The sequence below is a fragment of the Aedes albopictus genome, chromosome 1 (genome assembly GCF_035046485.1).
Source record: "Aedes albopictus strain Foshan chromosome 1, AalbF5, whole genome shotgun sequence".
Classification (NCBI taxonomy): Eukaryota; Metazoa; Arthropoda; class Insecta; order Diptera; family Culicidae; genus Aedes; species Aedes albopictus.
The window spans coordinates 191,867,791-191,885,682 of NC_085136.1; the positions used below are offsets into that span (position 1 = coordinate 191,867,791).

A 17,892-nucleotide genomic window follows, 5' to 3' on the forward strand; every position below is an offset into this window, starting at 1 on the left:
TAGAAAATGCGATGATGAAAAAGTCACATCCAACACTTGCTGCAGCAAATGATTCGGTCCTCTTGAAACTATATCTTAAATCTCACTTCACGATTTATTCCTTACTTTACTCCATACTCCGAAGTTATATTTGCGAAAATCAAATGCAAACGATTTGTTTTGCTTCGCGAAACATGGCGGATGGGAAAAGTGACAGTTGTATGAATACTTGCCGAAATCTCAGCAAAAACGTTTACTAAAATCGGCATTAAATGCATTTACTGATAAGCTCAGCAAATAAGTTTATCAAAATTCAGAAATTTCGAATGAATTGCCGATATCTCAGCAAAAATTTAAGGTTAATCTCGGAAAACAAATGTGTATTGCCGAATCATCAGCAAAATTATGAATTGCTGTTGCAGCTCGGCATTTTTTTCTGCCGAGCTCGAAAATATATTTTAAGTGTGTATGCCCCATCCCTGAAGCAAAAAGGCCCATGGAGTGACAAAATCTCTTAGCTATGTCACTCCCAACGTTGGTGTTTAAATATACTTAAACACTCACACTCACACCAACACATTTACATGATCTACTCAAATACACTTACACAATCTGAATCTTGCCGCATCACTCGCTAATAGTGATTCCCCAATCGTCCCATTCCAAATATCCAACTGTCATATCATTACATCCTTTCGTATCCTCGTAACGGAGAAGACGGGCGTGGCCGGCAATGGAAGTTCTCATACCTTTTGTACTTCCACCTCTGATTGGATAAGCAATTAGAATAAGAATATTAAAGATATAACATGACAGCTCAGTATGCATTCTACGAATTACTCCGTTACCACGCAACGCACCAGCGGAGAATTCACCTTCTCACCATACAAAATTCAGCTCATTACTACAAATCTAGTAGGTACTACACCGAACGTGCCCTATTGACCGACTACCGAACATTTGAATCAACCGTTAAAAAGGTGTTCGATGGGAGGTGAGTGTAGTGTGACGTCTGTTTCTCTGTGTAGTAAGTATAGCTGCTCTCTCCTCAAAGTTCTGTTGAACCAATTTTCAGAAAATCTACCTGAAGTTTTAGGTTGTTCAAATATTCGCAACTATCGGACAACTTTTCACAAACAGCGTAACAAAAATTAACTAAGGCTGACACAAATTTCGGTTTTCTCTTATGTCACCACCCCCTCGGAAAATTTTGGTCGGAATTCGACATTTTGAGGGGGGAGACAAATAAATTATTCAAGAAATTTTAAAATTTTGAAGTGAGATTAGAGTCATCGAGAAAATTTCTTAACAAATCCGATGAGTTTGACGATTTTGACTAATAGGACAGATCGGTGAAGTACTAGATTTGTAGTAATGAGCTGAATTTTAGTATGGTGGGAAGGTCAATTCTCCGTTTCTGCAATGAAATGGTGCAAAAAGCGTGGGTATTATGATTCCTTGCCTAAATTGATGCTGTTTGAGCAAAACTTTGGGCAACAGTATTGTTGTTTTCTCCATTTCTTGCAACACAAACAACATAGTTATCCAAAGTTTTGCTCAAACAGCATCAAATTAGGCAAGGAATCATAATACCCACACTTTTTGCACCATTTCATTGCAGAAACGGAGAATTGACCTTCTCACCATACAAAAATTCAGCTCATTACTACAAATCTAGTACTATACCGAACGTGCCCCATTGTTTGGGTAATTTTTGATCAAATACATTTATTATTTATCATCCCTCCCTTTGACGAGTCAAGGAGCAAAGTGACAAAAGAAGAAAACGAGATTTGTTCCGGCCTAATGGTCCGTCTCAAGAGCAAACTTATTTGTCTTCGACAGATTCAACAAACAAACAAAAGATTCCAACAAATCAATAATTCTAACAAAAAACGAGTCTCTACGTCCGCACTAAATACTCGACAATTGGTACCGTAGGTCGCGTAGACCTCAGGCCTACAGGGCAGACCAACGGCAGACAGTGAGGTGGGCACAGAAGTCCTCTTTTGCTGTCCTTGTCTCAGGTTCGTAGGTACGGAGAGGCTTTCGGATTTATTTAGCGAGCTAGGATTTGCATTTTTTCAATCGTATGCTTACCCCGATGCTTAACTGGATGAGATAAGTGAGTGCTGCGTTTATCTGTGGCGGTGTGAGGCGACCCACGAGGTCAAAGGTGTCGGTTTCGTAGCGGCGTGTACCGCACCGATGGCGGGGGCGAAGTAGCAGGCGGTCAGCATGCGCGTAACTACAGCGCATTTGGCCCCTCAGCTCCAATGTCAGGCACGCTGGCAGTAGTGTATAACAAGCGTGCACGACATTAAAGCTGTAGTTACGCGCATGGCGGTCAGCGGTGCCGCATGACGTCGGATCCCTACCTGCGTGAATCACAACAGCGAGATCGAGGGTGACTGAAACAGTATGCACCGCAGCGGCTACAAGAAGCTGGTGGAAGACCTCACGATAATGACGAGCTTGGCTTGAGTTATTCCTGGGGCGGGAGTGAAGGCCCGTACAGGAGTCTTTGAGGCCGGTGAGATACCAACAGGCTTTCGGGCAGAGACGTCTTCGGTGATAGAGGGCTTCGTAGGCCGTATGCAACGAGATGGCAATGTCCCCAAGCAACACACATGGTTACAAAACAATCACGGCAGCGTATGTAAGGGTTGCGCAGTAAGTCACAGTGACTTCTGTGCAACCCTTGCATAAGCTGCCGTGACTGTTTTGTAACCATGTGTGTTGCTTGGGTCGGCTGTCGTTCAACAATGGCGTGGTACGGCGAAGTTGGAAGTATTGTATGTTATAGTCACATGTTCACGAAGTGGTAAGCCAAGAGGCCCGCAGCGATGGCGTGTTCTCAACCGCGATGAATACCACCGTGACGTCCGGTATGCGAATGGAAATAGCGGCCAATAGCAAACAGGGTGCAGAGTTTGCCGGCCCCGCAGCAACAATGGAACTGCGGCGGGTGCTCAATCGGGATAATTGGATCAATAATTGTCGGTAAGATAAAGATCAACTGTTGACCTACGCACATGCACATCTTGGCTTTTTATATTTTCTTTTGGGGATTTTTGTCATCTTTCCAAATTTTGAACGACAAGATACTCGTGATTATAATGGAAATCTCTATATTTCGTCTTAATCATTATTTACATTATTCGATCAACAAAACTTTGGCAGTTAAACATTCATTTTCTTTATCACTCCATTCTCACAATCGAACTATAACGGCACCAAATCAGGGAAGACTTCACAAAAATATACCAATGAACAATTGTTTCACTAAAACATATTCTCATATGAAGTCATCACTGTCAAGTTTAATTGGAAATTTACTACTTAAAATCTACTCGTTTTTGTTCAGGCAAATCTTTGCTAAATTACTGTTTCCGTAATCTGATGTAATTTTATACAGAGTGAGATCCATCTGTCTTTACTAGTAACGCTTGATGTCTTTATTGTTCCTAACTATTTACAGAACTCTGTTCTTTAAAAATACTTTCAGAAAAGTAATGCTATGTACAGAATAGAGAATATTTACATACATTAGCTCTTGCAGTTAACGACTAAATAAAAGCTTCTTTTGTGCATTTAAAAGAAATAAAAAAACACAGATGAATATTATCACATGATGTTAGACTCACATAAATTATTAAATGAAAACTGATAGTACGTTTCAAAGACTTTCTAGCCTGGAATGGAGAGTAGTTATCTTTCTAATCGGAAGAGCATGGAAATTCCAATGACTAGCAGTGAAAAGAAAACATTGAATTCTTTTGTTGGGCCTACAATACTACCAGCACTGCACTTCAGCTCATGTTTCGGATAATTACTGCTTTGAGGCACTTCTTCGCTGACTTTACATCGATCGCCACGAAGCTCAAATTCAGTATTGCACATTTCCTTGCATGAGGGGCATATCACTGCCCCCTTGTGCAACCAACCACCCGCTATCAGCCGAACGCTCAGTTCTTGGCCAGCATAATAACATTCGTAGGAATAGTTTGCAATTATGATATGTAGACGGCCCCTTTCGCATTTATATCGGTAGCATCCAGAGCCCCAGTGTTGCCATTCACGTGTCTGCCTGCAAGATCGCTCTTCCCACATATGTTCACTATGATCAAAGCATTTCGAGTCAGCCCCGTACGATTCCAAAGCAAAATTTTTCTCTGGTTCTGAAACGAAACAAAAAAAAAAAACAATATAGTTTTATGCATTTTAATGCCCTGTGAGACTTCTAAAATGTATGTCACAAACCGAAACTAAGAAAATAAGGTATTTTAGGGTATCTCGTAGTGTGTCCGACGGACGCGAATTGTAGAAAAACGATTGTTAACATGTGTTTCGTGTCAAGTCGAAACTACAGAATCAGAGAGTTACTTAAGGCACAATTTAATTCGCTGCAAATACATTATACATTACAGAATTCTTGCTATATGTACTTACTTGGATTGTTATCTTCGAACTGACATTGGGATCCTCGAACGACAACGTTTCTACTTCGCCATGTGAATTCCTGGATGTATGGACAGTGGTCCGCAAGTGACACTGAGCCCCCATAATAGGCCTCCTGACCTATGGGGACATGGGCAAGCGAATCAAAGTTTTGATACTGTCTAGGCAGAGGACTTTCGTGTCGTATTAAATTGCACAACGCCACGGAACTACGATCATCAGTACACTCGGTCTGCAGAGGATCACGTTTTACTTTTGCGCAAAATGGATGAATGGAACGCCCTCTGCAATCGAAAAAGACATTTAATACCTGTGCGCAGCTAGTGGTCAAACGAGCAATTACTTAGCAACTTCGGAGAATCCTGGTATTTTGCTGCATGAATTGTTAGATGAAAGACGATGAACATGAGATTATAGGTAACATATTTTGCATTATAAGGCTACGTCCATATATAACTTCATACAAAAGTTGCTAAATTTCCCTCTCTATCATGTGTCACACGTTTTGTGTGAAGCATCTTAAATGTGTGTATGCAATGTCACTTAAAAAGACACTACACCGTCTTCAACCACAGGTTGCACAGACTGAACAATCACAAACATGAGACAACGGACAATACGACAATACGAATCTATACAATTGACGATGACATCAGCAATGAAGAAAAACTTTAGATTCGAAGCTCGACACGTGAAAATCCAGATCTCTTAAGGCCGGACGGGACGGTGGTTGAATCGTCCGCCATTGCTCTGTTGCTAGTAAGATGCAAATCTCAACTTCTACTTCATATTATTGACTAGAAATTTGATCGTTCATTTGCTCACTTGTGGTGCACAATCGACTAAAGTTTCAGCTACGTCAGTGCAGTGGTAGTTGATATTTGCTTCTTCAAAATCGCGAGGCAAATTGTTAGAAAGAGAGGGAAGATAGGAAAAATTACACGTCGTCCCGTGCGTCCTTAACTTCATCGAAAGAACCCGCAAACTTGTCGATACACTGAAGGATCACGGGTTCGGCATTAATCTTACTATAGCACTATGGAAGATTCCCATAAAAGCAGACGGATAAAAATATTTCCTTCGTATTTTCGAGGATTTGTTAGTTTACTGTAGTTGGTAAAAATATATTGGTAATGATCATGTTTAGACATCAAGATCAAGTTTAGAAAAGGGCGTATTTTTAATATGGCCAAATTACTAAAATATATATATATATATACACAGTAAAACCGCTCAGCACTAAAATGTGTAAGCCCTACTCATAAGTGCATAATTTCCAGACCACACAAAAATGTGTTACAGTTACACATTCTCAAAAAACAGCTCGTACACTCGTATAGATTCGAAATGTCGATTTTTTTTTTGTTTTCCAAGTTCACTAGTAAGCCTAGCTAGATTGCTGTAGAAATTTTTTTGCGAATTTAACGATTTTGCGGACACAGGAGCTGATTTTGTGAATGTGCAAGGGTTACACATTTTTGGTGTAGTCTGGAAATTATGCACTTTTGTGCTGAGCGGCGTTAGCGTGTATACAGCCATTCCATAGAAAAACGATAGAGTGCATCTCCGATTGTCGTGAAACTTGGTGGGCTTGTAGTTCTTCGGAAATAATTAGACCTATATTTTTTTATTTCGTCATTAGGGTGACCAATTTTCATATAGAGTGGTCCAAAAAATCAAGATTTTTCAAAACTAAAAATTTTCAAAAAATTGTAACTTTTGAACCAATTGACCGATTTGAAACTTCCTTTTTTTTGTTTGAAAACTATTGAATTGTAGTTTTCAGGAAAAATACGTTAAAGGGGCTAAAATGTAAGAAGTACTGTAAAATATGCAAATATATTAGTTTTTTCACGTTTTCATGGTCTCGACCAAAGAGGTACCCTGGTTTTATATCAGAAAATTCAGGAAATTTGGCGTAACATATCAAAAAATCAGAAATGTATGTTGTTTTGTTTTTAAGATATGATTTTTTGAATATAGAGAGTCATGTATTTTAGTACTAGTTACTCTAAAATTGCTTGAAATTGCAAATTCTCATAAAACTATGCATAGTATTGTTTTTTAAAGTGATTCCTGGTGGTTTTGGTATCCATAATATTATAAGGAATCAAAATATAATCAAATTTAAAAAAGTGTCTCAAACAAAAAAAGAAGCTTAAAATCGGTCAACTGGTTCAAAAGTTACGATTTTTTGAAAAATTTTAGTTTTGAAAAACCTTAATTTTTTGGACCACCCTATATGAAAATTGGTCACCCTAATGACGAAATAAAAAATACGGGTCTAATTATTTCCGAAGAACTACAAGCCCATCAAGTTTCACGACAATCGGAGATGCACCATATCGTTTTTCTATGGAATGGCTGTATATATATGTATTTATATACATAAAAAAAAGTTTGGGTTTGTTTTACTTTTTAAAATTTTGTTTTGTTTTATGTACTTGGAATGATAAGTTCCAAGGGATTTTGAGAAGACTGTTTGAGAATCGTCGTTTAATTTCAAGGGGCGTCCCATGCGAGAAAAAAAACGCTGAATCTCCCAAGACCGCAATTTACCGCAGCATTTCGCAATGGAAATCGTTAATGTAGACCTAAAGCTTCACCATGAAATGATTTTGGGCCTGGGGATGTTTGGAAAAACAAGAACCCTTTGTACAAAGGCGTTCCATAGTAAATTTTTGAAAATTTAAGGTCAGTAAAGCACAATTTTGATTATAGAACTACCAATACTGCTCCGATTCTAATGAAAATTTTACAGTATAATACTATTATGAAAGTATGTTCTTAGTAAAATTTGGAGCCATTTTGTATGAATACTTTCAAAGTTGTAGCAGTTTGAATATGAAAAAAACTGACCGGGTGCCACTTAAGCAAATATAACTTTGTAACGGCTGGATCAAATTGAATGAAATTTTTACACGACATTTTTATATGCATACTTCACATACAGAAAAATTTTCATTGAAATCGGTTAAGTATCTTTGGCTCTATAAATAAAACAGTAAAAATGTGTTCTTATTTGTGAATCCTCTTTGCACAAAATTTTAAAATTGCAGATCTCAGGGTTCAACAACATCTCCGCAAATACTAGACCGATTTTGATGAAAATTTTATGGTACAAGCTACATATAATGTACCATTATTGATCCAAAAATCAGCTGTTTTGGTGTACGCAGTATAAAGTTATGAAAAACATTGTGTGACCAAAATTTGACTTGACTTGGCAAAGTTTGACAAAATTTGACCACCTAAACAAATATAACTTTGTAACGGCTGGATCAAATTGAATGAAATTTTTACACAACATTTTAATAAGTATACTTTACATACAGAAAAATTTTCATTGAAATTGGTTCAGTATTTTTGGCTCTATAAATAAAACAGTAAAAATGTGTTCTTATTTTTTAATCCTCTTTGTACAAAATTTTATAATTTCAGTTTTCAGGATTCACAATATCTCCGCAAATACTAAACCGATTTTGATGAAAATTTTATGGTATAAGCTACATATAATGTACCATTACTGGTCCAAAAATCAGCTGTTTTAGTGTATGCAGTCTCAAGTTATGAAACAAATTGTGTGACCAAATTTTGACCTATCACCCTTTATGTGTTGTTTATTTTTTTTTTTTTTTTTGCGAAAATGGCATTTTTTCGCTTTACTCAACTTCGATGCATAATATCTTTGTAACTACATCAGCTAGGAACTTGAAATTCTAAATTTATTTTAGTTTATATGTTCATTATTGATAAAAAAAATCAGAACAAGCATTGGTGAAAGTCACTTTTCTTATTTTGGTCCGCCTGATATCCTATAGTGCAGTTGCGGCAACACACGCGAGCTGGGAACAGTTTTTATAGTGATAAGCGATATGCAAAGGCACGTGGTCGGTTGGTGCCCGATTAACGAAATAATGTGCAAACTGAGGGTCAAGGGTAGGTTCTTCAGCATTATTGTCTATCCGGTTGGAATCAAGACCGACATTCAAACAAAAATTGCCATTTTCTTGGTCCACAAGTGTCGCAACTGTTTCGCATCTAGTGCGCTGTGTTGCTGACAACAACGGGAAGGATGCGCACTACATGTGACATGATTAAAAAACGTCGCGAGTTGGGTCGCGTCGCGACTTGATTGTGCGAAGTCCGGTTTGGTGGCGGCCCGACAATACCAACCTGCACAGCACTAAAGATGACAAGAACGCATTTTACGCGCAGCTTGAACGCAAGTAGGATAGCTGCACGAAACATAAAATCAAGATTATAGCAGATAAACTTTTGCTCGGGTAATCATGAACACCCCTAGCCTCTGCTTGACAATGACAGCTATCGGATATCCGCTCTCACCACCGTCTACACGGAGAGACGAAACTACCCAAAAGTGAGTTCTTTCCACTCAACTTCGGGGTTGCGTGCGTCAAGCCACTTTTGAGTTGATGGAATCGATGTTTTTGTTGGGTTGTTCCCGCTTGCTTCCATGTGAAAGGAATACCTAATTTTAGGTTTTTTTCACCCAACCGAAATTTTGACTAGGTTGTATTCACTCAAATTTGAGTACTGTGCTAGAAACTCAGTTTTGGCTTGACGCACTGAACTGCAAAAGTTGAGCTGTTTCTCTCTTCACTCTCTGACAACATTAGAAAGAGCGCATGAAAAGGGAGACGAAAAAGAACTCAAAATTGAGTTTAAAAGTACCTAATTTTGAGTTTTTCAGTTTCTCCGTGTACCAGTCTGACGGGTACCACATTCTTTCCCACATTCGCGACTACGAAGGTAAAAGAGATTCCAACTCTTTGTCGCTCTAATGAAAAACCTCGTAAAGAACTGTCAGAATGTGCGTGAAAAAAAAGCAAAAAATATTTCCCTCTCGTTTTTTCTCACGTAAACCTTCACGCACATTCGACAACTTCGTAGTCGCGAATTCCCACGAGATGAAGAGTAGAAATAAAAGTCCTGTTCAACGACGTAGGTTGAACTTGCTCGAAGTTGCTGCATCTCGCTCTTACCCATTGGTTGACAAATGGGTAAGAGCAAGATGCAGCAACTTCGAGCAAGTTCAACCTGCGTCGTTGAACAGGACTAAAGTTCTCTGTAATCAAAAGTATTATTCTGCATTTTTTTCTCCTCGTCCTGAGCCCCAGTCTACAGCTCAGAAGTGGGATAACGCCGAGCAGCAGCCGGGAAAGTGAAGAATTCTCGGAGAAATAAGGATTTCAATCGATTTGTTGTTTTCTGAAAACGCATATTTGTGAACATGCAGAAGCGAGTTGGGCGCCATGTTGAGGGCTTCGCCCGGGACTCAGCCACCATGGAAAGTTCTTCGACGCCATCAGAACAGACCGTCAGGTGTAACATCAGGAAAATGAAGAAGGTGGCAATGGGGCAACAATTATCCAGATCGAACTGCGTCATCACCTCGTTTTAGCGGCAGCTAATGCAGGAGTTTTCGAATGAGAAATTTGTGGACCTGAAGGCAGAGGATACCGGCGGAGATATTAGTGATTCAGACACCAGTTCTGTTTCCACCGGAGCCCGTAGCCCGATGTTACGTCACTCGCAGCGAGAAATTATCCTCCATCCAGTTGGCCACTTTGGACTGGGAAAGTTTCGTGACGTCATTATGCGAAGCTTTTCCGAACCAGTTGAACGAAGCAGATATACATTTCAAACTAGCCAAGCGGATTCATGCGAAGGACGAAGATGTGGTTAGTTTTGTGTATGATCTACAGAAGATTGCGAGAGAAGGTTATCTGTCGGACGTTGCTGTGATTGCGTACGTCATCCGAAACATCAATGACGAAAGACTGCAGGAGTACTTGATCACGAAGGACTTGGATCGGCTTCCGGAAGCAAACCGGCCACAGCCTACACTCAGCGACAAGGAAAAACCATCGACTGGAGAGGATGATCGCCAGACGCAAGAAAAATAATCGAAGATACGTTGGAGAAGGGAATAATTAGAAAGAGTCAAGCCAACGATTACTGCCGGGTAGTTCTAGTTCAAAAAAAGAAGATGGGTCGTTTAGAATGTGTGTGAATTTCAGACCGCTTAATAAACTAGTCGAAAGGGATCATTTTCCAATGCCGATGATTGAAGATTTGGTTGTCAAGCTACGCGATAGACGATATTTTACCAGCCTTGACCTAAAAACGGATTTTATACCTGGAGCTCATAACAGCAGACGGAATCCTAAATCGACCACGTTCTGATTGACAGACGGCACTTCTCCGATATTATCGACGTCTGGACCTATCGTGCCGCTAACATCGACTCTGACCACTGATGATGATAAAAATGCGTCAAATATTCAATGCAGCCCCTCTCGAAGACTGCTGGAGTGCGATAAAAGCAGCCATCAACAACGCAGCTGTATCAACGTTGTCTAGTCATTCGAATTTTTGACAATGTGATGGGCAGTGTTGCGAATACTCACTTGCAAGAGTGATACTCACTTGCTTCTATCTCAGTCCAGAAGCATGCTATCAAAAAATGATGTTTTAAGGGCTTTTAGATTGTTGTTTAATCTAAAAGTTTGCCGAATACTTAAAGTAAAGATCGCAGACGCATACCAAAGTTGTGAGAGAGCTGTGAGTACGAGGTGAGTAAAATTCGTGTAATTTATACTCACCTTGTGCTCACAGCTCTCTCACGGTTTTGTTATGCGTCTGAGACCTTTACTTTATTCGGCAAACTTTAAGATTAAACAACAATCTAAAACCCCTTCAAACATCATTTTTTGATAGCATGCTTCTGGACTGAGATAGAAGCAAGTGAGTATAATTTTTTGCTAGTGAGTATTCCCAACACTGGTGATGGGCTCTCATGCGTGCTGTTCAATGTCGCCCTTTAAGAGGTTATGCGTCAAGTCGGGCTGTTTGCGGATGATATGGATATTATTGCTAGGACATTTGGAACGGTGGCAGGTGTACAGCCTGAAACATGAGGCATCAAAGGTCGGACAAATGGACGCGTCGAAAACGAAGTACACGCTACAAAAGCGGAACCACGAACGACAGGGCAAGCTTAGGCAGTAGTGTTACGATAGACGGGAAAACTTTCGAGGTGGCGGTGGACTTCGTCTACCTCGGGTCCTTATTAACGGCAGACAATAATGTTCGCCATGACATACGAAGACGCATATCAGTGGAAGTCAGGCCTATCATGGGCTCTTATAAGAAACTGCGATCGAACATATGTAATGCATCCTCATACAAAGTACAAAACGATGATAAGACCGGTAACTCTCCACGAGACACGGCACGAGACCTGGACTTTGCTCCAACAGGGCATGTAAACACTCGAAGAGTTCGATGATCGGGAGCTTAGTAACATTTTTGGCGGTGTGCAGGAGAACGGTGTGTGGTGACGAAGAATAAACCGCGAGCTCGCAGCACTCTACGGCGAGCCTAGCATCCAGAAGGTGGCAGAAGTTGGGAAGATATGATGGGCAAGGCATGTTGCGAGAATACCGGACAACAACCTTGCAAAGTTGGTGATTGCAAGTGATTCAGATGGTACCAGAAGACCTGGAGAGTAAAGAGGGCGCACCATGTGCAGGATGCTCTGGCAAATGTGGTACGCGGCCGCAGATGGAATTATCGAAAGAAGGGTGCATTTCGGTTATGCCAAATATATATTATGCCAAATGACTGTTATGCCAAATGTCTTTATGCCAAGTGACCTTATGCCAAACGACCTTATGCCAAATGACTTTATGCCAAATGTCCCGCTCCCCGTTAATTTAATGAATGAACACATTTTATCACAAAAATGACGATAACATTGCACATGTGAAGAACGCATATGACCTATACCTTTTGTATACTAGACAATAGTTATCTAACTACTTTTTTGTAAGAGTCACATGGATGACGTAATTGAAGTAACCGTAAAAGTGGACTAAATCAATTGATATAGCGTGAAACTAAAAAATGAACTGGTGCTGATGCTCTAAATCACTAAGCAATTAAATGGAATAGGTACAAATACAATATCTTATATCAATCGCTTTCCAATTAAATCCAACATACCTAGCATTGTTTGCGGTTATCCAATCTTTGCAGCTTCTCATCGCAAAATTGCACCCCAATCCTCGACCCCAGGTCAGAGGTGAGGCCATGCTGTAATTGGCTTTATACCATCCCGAGTCTTCCATCAATGCCAGCGTTATTCGAGAAAAAGCAGAACTCTGTGTGTGGGTTCCAGTCATCGCTTCATTCTAAAAAACGGAAACAAAATGCAGTTGAATAATCCAAAACTAAACTGCAATACGTACCTCAAGCACTCGTTTTTCCCAGTGAGTCAAAGCTGTGCCTTCTCCACCTTGATCTTCAAGTTCGGCTCCTTCTAGTTTCTGGCAACTGAAATGCTCTCGTACCTCTTTGGCTACCCTGGGTGTTACCATCATGTCTATTGTCCTGTTGATGTAGCCACCTCGTACCGCCCAATGATCGCGTATAACTTTTTTGATCGTTTGGTTGCTCCACTGATGGATCTGCAGTCTGGATAATAATTTATATAGGAAGCATTCATTAAGATCGCCACGTCAAATATGGAGCATGGGTCCCAAATCTTTGATATTTTGTGATGGAGAGGCAAGAAGCAACCCTCATTCAATGGTCCAGGACTGTAACACCTACGAATTTATGCGACTCGTTTAATCCTAATGTTAGAGTGGAAATGGAAAGATTTCGACTGTGCCTCTAGACGTTGCATGCTAGTCCGTTGCATTGTGTCGTGCTTCCTTCAAAGAGCAAATAGCTCACTGGGAGCATTAAAAACATGTCCGTGTTTTAAAAAAATAAGAAACAGATAAGTTATACAGATTTCTATCACTGCATCAGATACGCAATGTGAAGCGGCTTTCTGTTTGCAGATCACAACAGGAAACAAAACAGCGAAAGCTTATTAAAAATCTTGTCAATTTACACGAATTCAAAAATGTATTTACTGCGGCCTAGGGTAAACGTACCAATAGTGGTGCTATTAGTAGCTCCTTGTAGGAAAATAATTGAATAAAATTGATAATATGTACCACAAAATAAAAAGTCTAAAAAAGTTAATCGGTAGTTTTTCACTTAAATTTGCTAGGAAAAATGTAAAAACCGTCGTTTATTTCAGTTTTTTTTTTTCTAATAAATCACTTGCACCAACTATTGGTACACAATTCCTGTTATGGTGGCAAAATTTAACTTTGGTTCCTATAGTGGCGCATCCCATTGAATTCTTATGGGACCCACCACTATAGGAACACTACCACCACTATAGGTGCAAAGGAGCAAAAAAAAAATAAGGAAAATTATTGTTTAAAAGGTTTTTCGACAAATCCTAAATTCAAAACTTAATTAATGTTTTCAATTAAGTATAATGCATCTATTAGAAATGTCATTTGAGAGCTTTTTGGTGAAAAAAGTACTAAATTGCCACTACCACCACTATTGGTACTACCTCCACTAAGGGAGCTTTTACCCTAGATGATTTATAAAATAAAATATTGTTTATCAAGAAAAATGAGTAAGACAATAAAGTTTGTTCCACAGTTATTAACTAACAGCTTTCTTCGCCAATGACATTTTTGCATGTGGATATCGTGTGACAAGCAGAAGAAATAAAATTCCATTACGAAAAAATCCTAGACCGATCGGGAATTGAACCCGTCACAATCAACATTGTCTTTCAGCAACCGCGCTTACCACTTCGGTTAAACAGGTAATCTTCGATATAACGTACCCTCGATATAACGCACCCTCGTATAGCGAATTCGATATAACGTACATTTTGCTTCGATATAACGTACAACATTGAAAAATTTCATTTTTACGAGTAATAACCCCCAGATAAACTACGAAATCACTCAAAACAATGTTTTGTTGCAGCATAAGCTTTTTTTACCCAGAATCAGCGCAAATTGGTTGAAAATTCAGTGTACGTTATATCGAAGCACAAAAAACGAAATGACTTTTTAGCGAAAACTCATGTTTTTCAGTATTAGTTTTGTGAATTTCACCGAAATCATTATTTGGGGTTAATTTCACGTCAAATTCATCAACACTAGCATAAACAATATTAAAATTTTCTCTGTTTCGATATAACGTACACTTCGATATAGCATACAAAGAGAAAATTGTTGTACATGTATAGTCCACACCGTAAGATGCGATAAAAATTTGTTTGGTATGTAGTACCTAATTGTCATTGAATAATTCTTACTTTTCATTCAAATACGGTTTTCCAGTGTCCGGCTTCCGTGGCGTTCGCGGATTCCCTTCGTCATCTCTGAAAAATGCATACAAACTGACGGAAAACCCCAGGGCGTGTAAAATTTCATGTTTGACTGTGGATAGAAGCGTCTGCAATTCCTGAGGTTTAGTGCTAATGCTCTCTGGACAAAGATTGGCATGTCCCGCAATAGGCCGATCCAGCGCTGCTTCCTGTTGACAATGGGCAGCATAAGCCACCGTCAGACCTTTATGGCACCTTTCCGACTGCCGTGCGGATACATAAAACACGAAATCTGCATTCGATATGCCTGCTCCCGCAAAAGTGCTAGTATCCTCCCGACAATCTTGACCTGTTGAGTTACAAACTCGGCAGACCTAAAATGAATTAATGATACCTTCATACTGTGGAACTTGATTTGAAAAATCAGTCGTCGTTTACATCCAAATGATCCTCGGGCACTTGAACTTCGCCGCAAAGTGTTACAGGTTTACAGGAATCTATGCAGTAGGTGAGTGAATTTTTCACAAACACCTGACTGCTTTCGCACTTACGATTCAGTCTTATAATCTCTTTTGTTTGACGCACCATCAAAGCTTGTTCCCAGAATCGAACCGCTTCTGGAAGAATTGTGTCCTGAAAAATAGACAAACATACGAAATGCTCAGAAGTTACGCTTCTCGCGGGGACTCTGTCTTTCACTTACATTAATGAGAGCAAATTTTGCAGAATCCAATCGGTAGACCGACTCGTCATAAACTAATAATATTCGTAGCGGCTGATCGAGGCTTCGTTTTCGTATGACATGTAGAGGTTCTAGTTTCACTCCGTGTATCACCTGGAAGAAAAAGTGAGAAAAAATATAAAATATATGAGTTATTCTTGCTGAGATAGGGAAACACACTAGATATATTCAAACATTTTCTTTAAAAAAATCCCCCTAAACAAAGTGTTATTGGAAAGAGGAAAAATAGAGACACTATTCGGAATTATAAAATAAAAACCAGGAAGACCATATCGAACCAACCTTGCTGTGTAACAGGACAAATCGGTGAAGTACTAGATTTGTAGTAATGAGCTGAATTTTAGTATGGTGAGAAGGTCAATTCTCCGTTTCTGCAATGAAATGGTGCAAAAAGCGTGGGTATTATGATTCCTTGCATAATTCGATGCTGTTTGAGCAAAACTTTGGGTAACAGTGTTGTTGTTTTTTTTTTTCATTTCTTGCAACATAAACAACACAGTTATTCAAAGTTTTGCTCAAACAGCATCAATTTAGGCAAGGAATCATAATACCCACGCTTTTGGCACCTTTCCATTGCAAAAACGGAGAACTGACCTTCTTACCATACAAAAATTCAGCTCATTACTACAAATCTAGTACTACACCGAACGTGCCCCATTGTGCTTTTCCCGCTTTGACCTTTTAATTTATTTCAAATTAGTACACTGAAATAAATTTTGTTGTGGAAACTACCGATTCCATAGTAAAATTACTAACCGTACCTATGATTCTCAACCGACAACAATTTCCAGTTAATTCCACTAAAACACTGTCAACTTAACTAGCAGTGCAGTTAATATTACCAAAAATAATCTTAATTTAACAAATGAGCATTGTATTTTTAACCATACTGTGTTGTAAAATGCGTGTCCTGGAAAAAATAACAATGTTTTGTTGTTGAGACGACTATGCTTTTTGTTGAATTTACTACAATGCATTGTAATTTCAAGCATATTTCAGTTACCTTACAGATTTTGTTGTCGGTTGAGAATCATAGGTACGGTTAGTAATTTTACTATGGAATCGGTAGTTTCCACAACAAAATTTATTTCAGTGTAGGGTTCTATGGTAACTTAGGTAAGAACCAGAGAATTCCAAAAGAAAGTGGTGAGACCGGAAGGAAGCAGCTGATGCTGGAAGCAATTGGAAGATTTCAAAATCGTTCTTCTTCTTCTTTATGACCCGACGTTCGCATTGGAACATGGCCTGCCTCTCTTCAACTTAGTGTTCTTAGAGCACTCCCACAGTTATTAATCGAAGGGCTTTCTTTGCCTGCCATTGCATGAATTTGTACATTGTGTGGGCAAGTACAATGATACTCTATGACCAGAGAGTCGAGAAATTTTTCCCGACCGGAACGGGAATCGAACCCGCCGTCTTCAGATTGGCGATCCATAGCCTTAATTACTAGGCTATCTGGAGACCCAGATTTCAAAATCGTTCTATAATTATAGCTGGAGTACCGAGCTTAATTTTTGGGATTTCAGAAATGAGACGAAAATTTGGGGGATGAGAGGTTGCCTTAGTGAAATCCGTACAAATCTGTCGAATGAAAGAAGAAGCTGCTTAATAAAGAGAGAAAATGACAATGTCAGGGCCCACATGGTCGTACCACTGGGCTAAGCGGTAAACAGCAAGACTAAAAATCCTGAGGGTTACGGGTTCGATTCCTAGTTGATTCAGGGTTTTTCGATATAGAAATATTCTTGACTTCTTGGGGCATTGCCTTATGTATGAATGCAAAAAAGTCAATTGACAAAGCAAGTTCTCAGTTCGTGCGGTTAGTGTTACCAGGCCTTTAGTCGCATCGCACATTTTACACGTGCAAAGAACAAATAGTTCTCTGGAAGCATTAAACATATCCGTGTCTTCAAGATATAAGAGATGAACGTTTTTGGCACTAACACTTGCTATTCCGTGCCAACATGACCACTGTGAGGAAGCTTCAAATTTACTTATCAACTTTGCTGAAGACGACATTCTACTGGCTATGCAAGATTTCGAAACACAGACGAATAAAACTTCACTACACTAGGCTCCATTTAGCAGATGAAATTCGAATCTACGTTATTATTTTGCTGAAATTGCTAGTTATTATTTTGCTGAAAAAACGGTATCATTGTAGCTCTAAGTTTAGCTCACAGATAAAAGAGTTTAAACAAAACAGAACATCTTATGAACGCGTGTTTGATCTTTATGTTATAAAAAGATAAAATTTATTTCGAGCACATCATAGATAATCACTTAATAAATAAGTAATCTTTACCTACATTTCAAACTGAAACAACCACCTACATTTAACACTTTCGACCTATCTTACGATATTGCTTAACCATAGCAGGGCACCATTTCATAACAAGCTTTACTCGCAGTGCTCAAATTGTGAAACCAGCGTCCAGTTATTTCACAGAGCTCGATTCACCTAGTGCTAATTTCAACCCTCGGCCGA

At 39.3% G+C, this 17,892-nt stretch overlaps 1 protein-coding gene across 2 annotated transcripts in view; it reads right to left on the reverse strand.

The window, feature by feature from the left end:
- Window positions 1-3,086: 3,086 nt before the first annotated feature.
- LOC109423201 (leishmanolysin-like peptidase) overlaps window positions 3,087-17,892 on the reverse strand; it is a 122,401-nt gene continuing 107,595 nt past the window's right edge. Inside the window, exons 2-9 of one of the 2 annotated variants that reach the window (XM_062846047.1) lie at window positions 15,366-15,497; window positions 15,101-15,295; window positions 14,651-15,036; window positions 12,717-12,942; window positions 12,472-12,659; window positions 4,784-4,813; window positions 4,432-4,724; window positions 3,087-4,160 (exon numbers count right to left, since the gene is read on the reverse strand). In XM_062846047.1, coding sequence (XP_062702031.1) covers window positions 3,691-4,160; window positions 4,432-4,724; window positions 4,784-4,813; window positions 12,472-12,659; window positions 12,717-12,942; window positions 14,651-15,036; window positions 15,101-15,295; window positions 15,366-15,497 — 1,920 coding nt within the window. In that variant the 3' untranslated portion in view covers window positions 3,087-3,690. The remainder of the gene's footprint in view (window positions 4,161-4,431; window positions 4,725-4,783; window positions 4,814-12,471; window positions 12,660-12,716; window positions 12,943-14,650; window positions 15,037-15,100; window positions 15,296-15,365; window positions 15,498-17,892) is intronic. The other variant, XM_029852105.2, reaches the window with a different exon arrangement.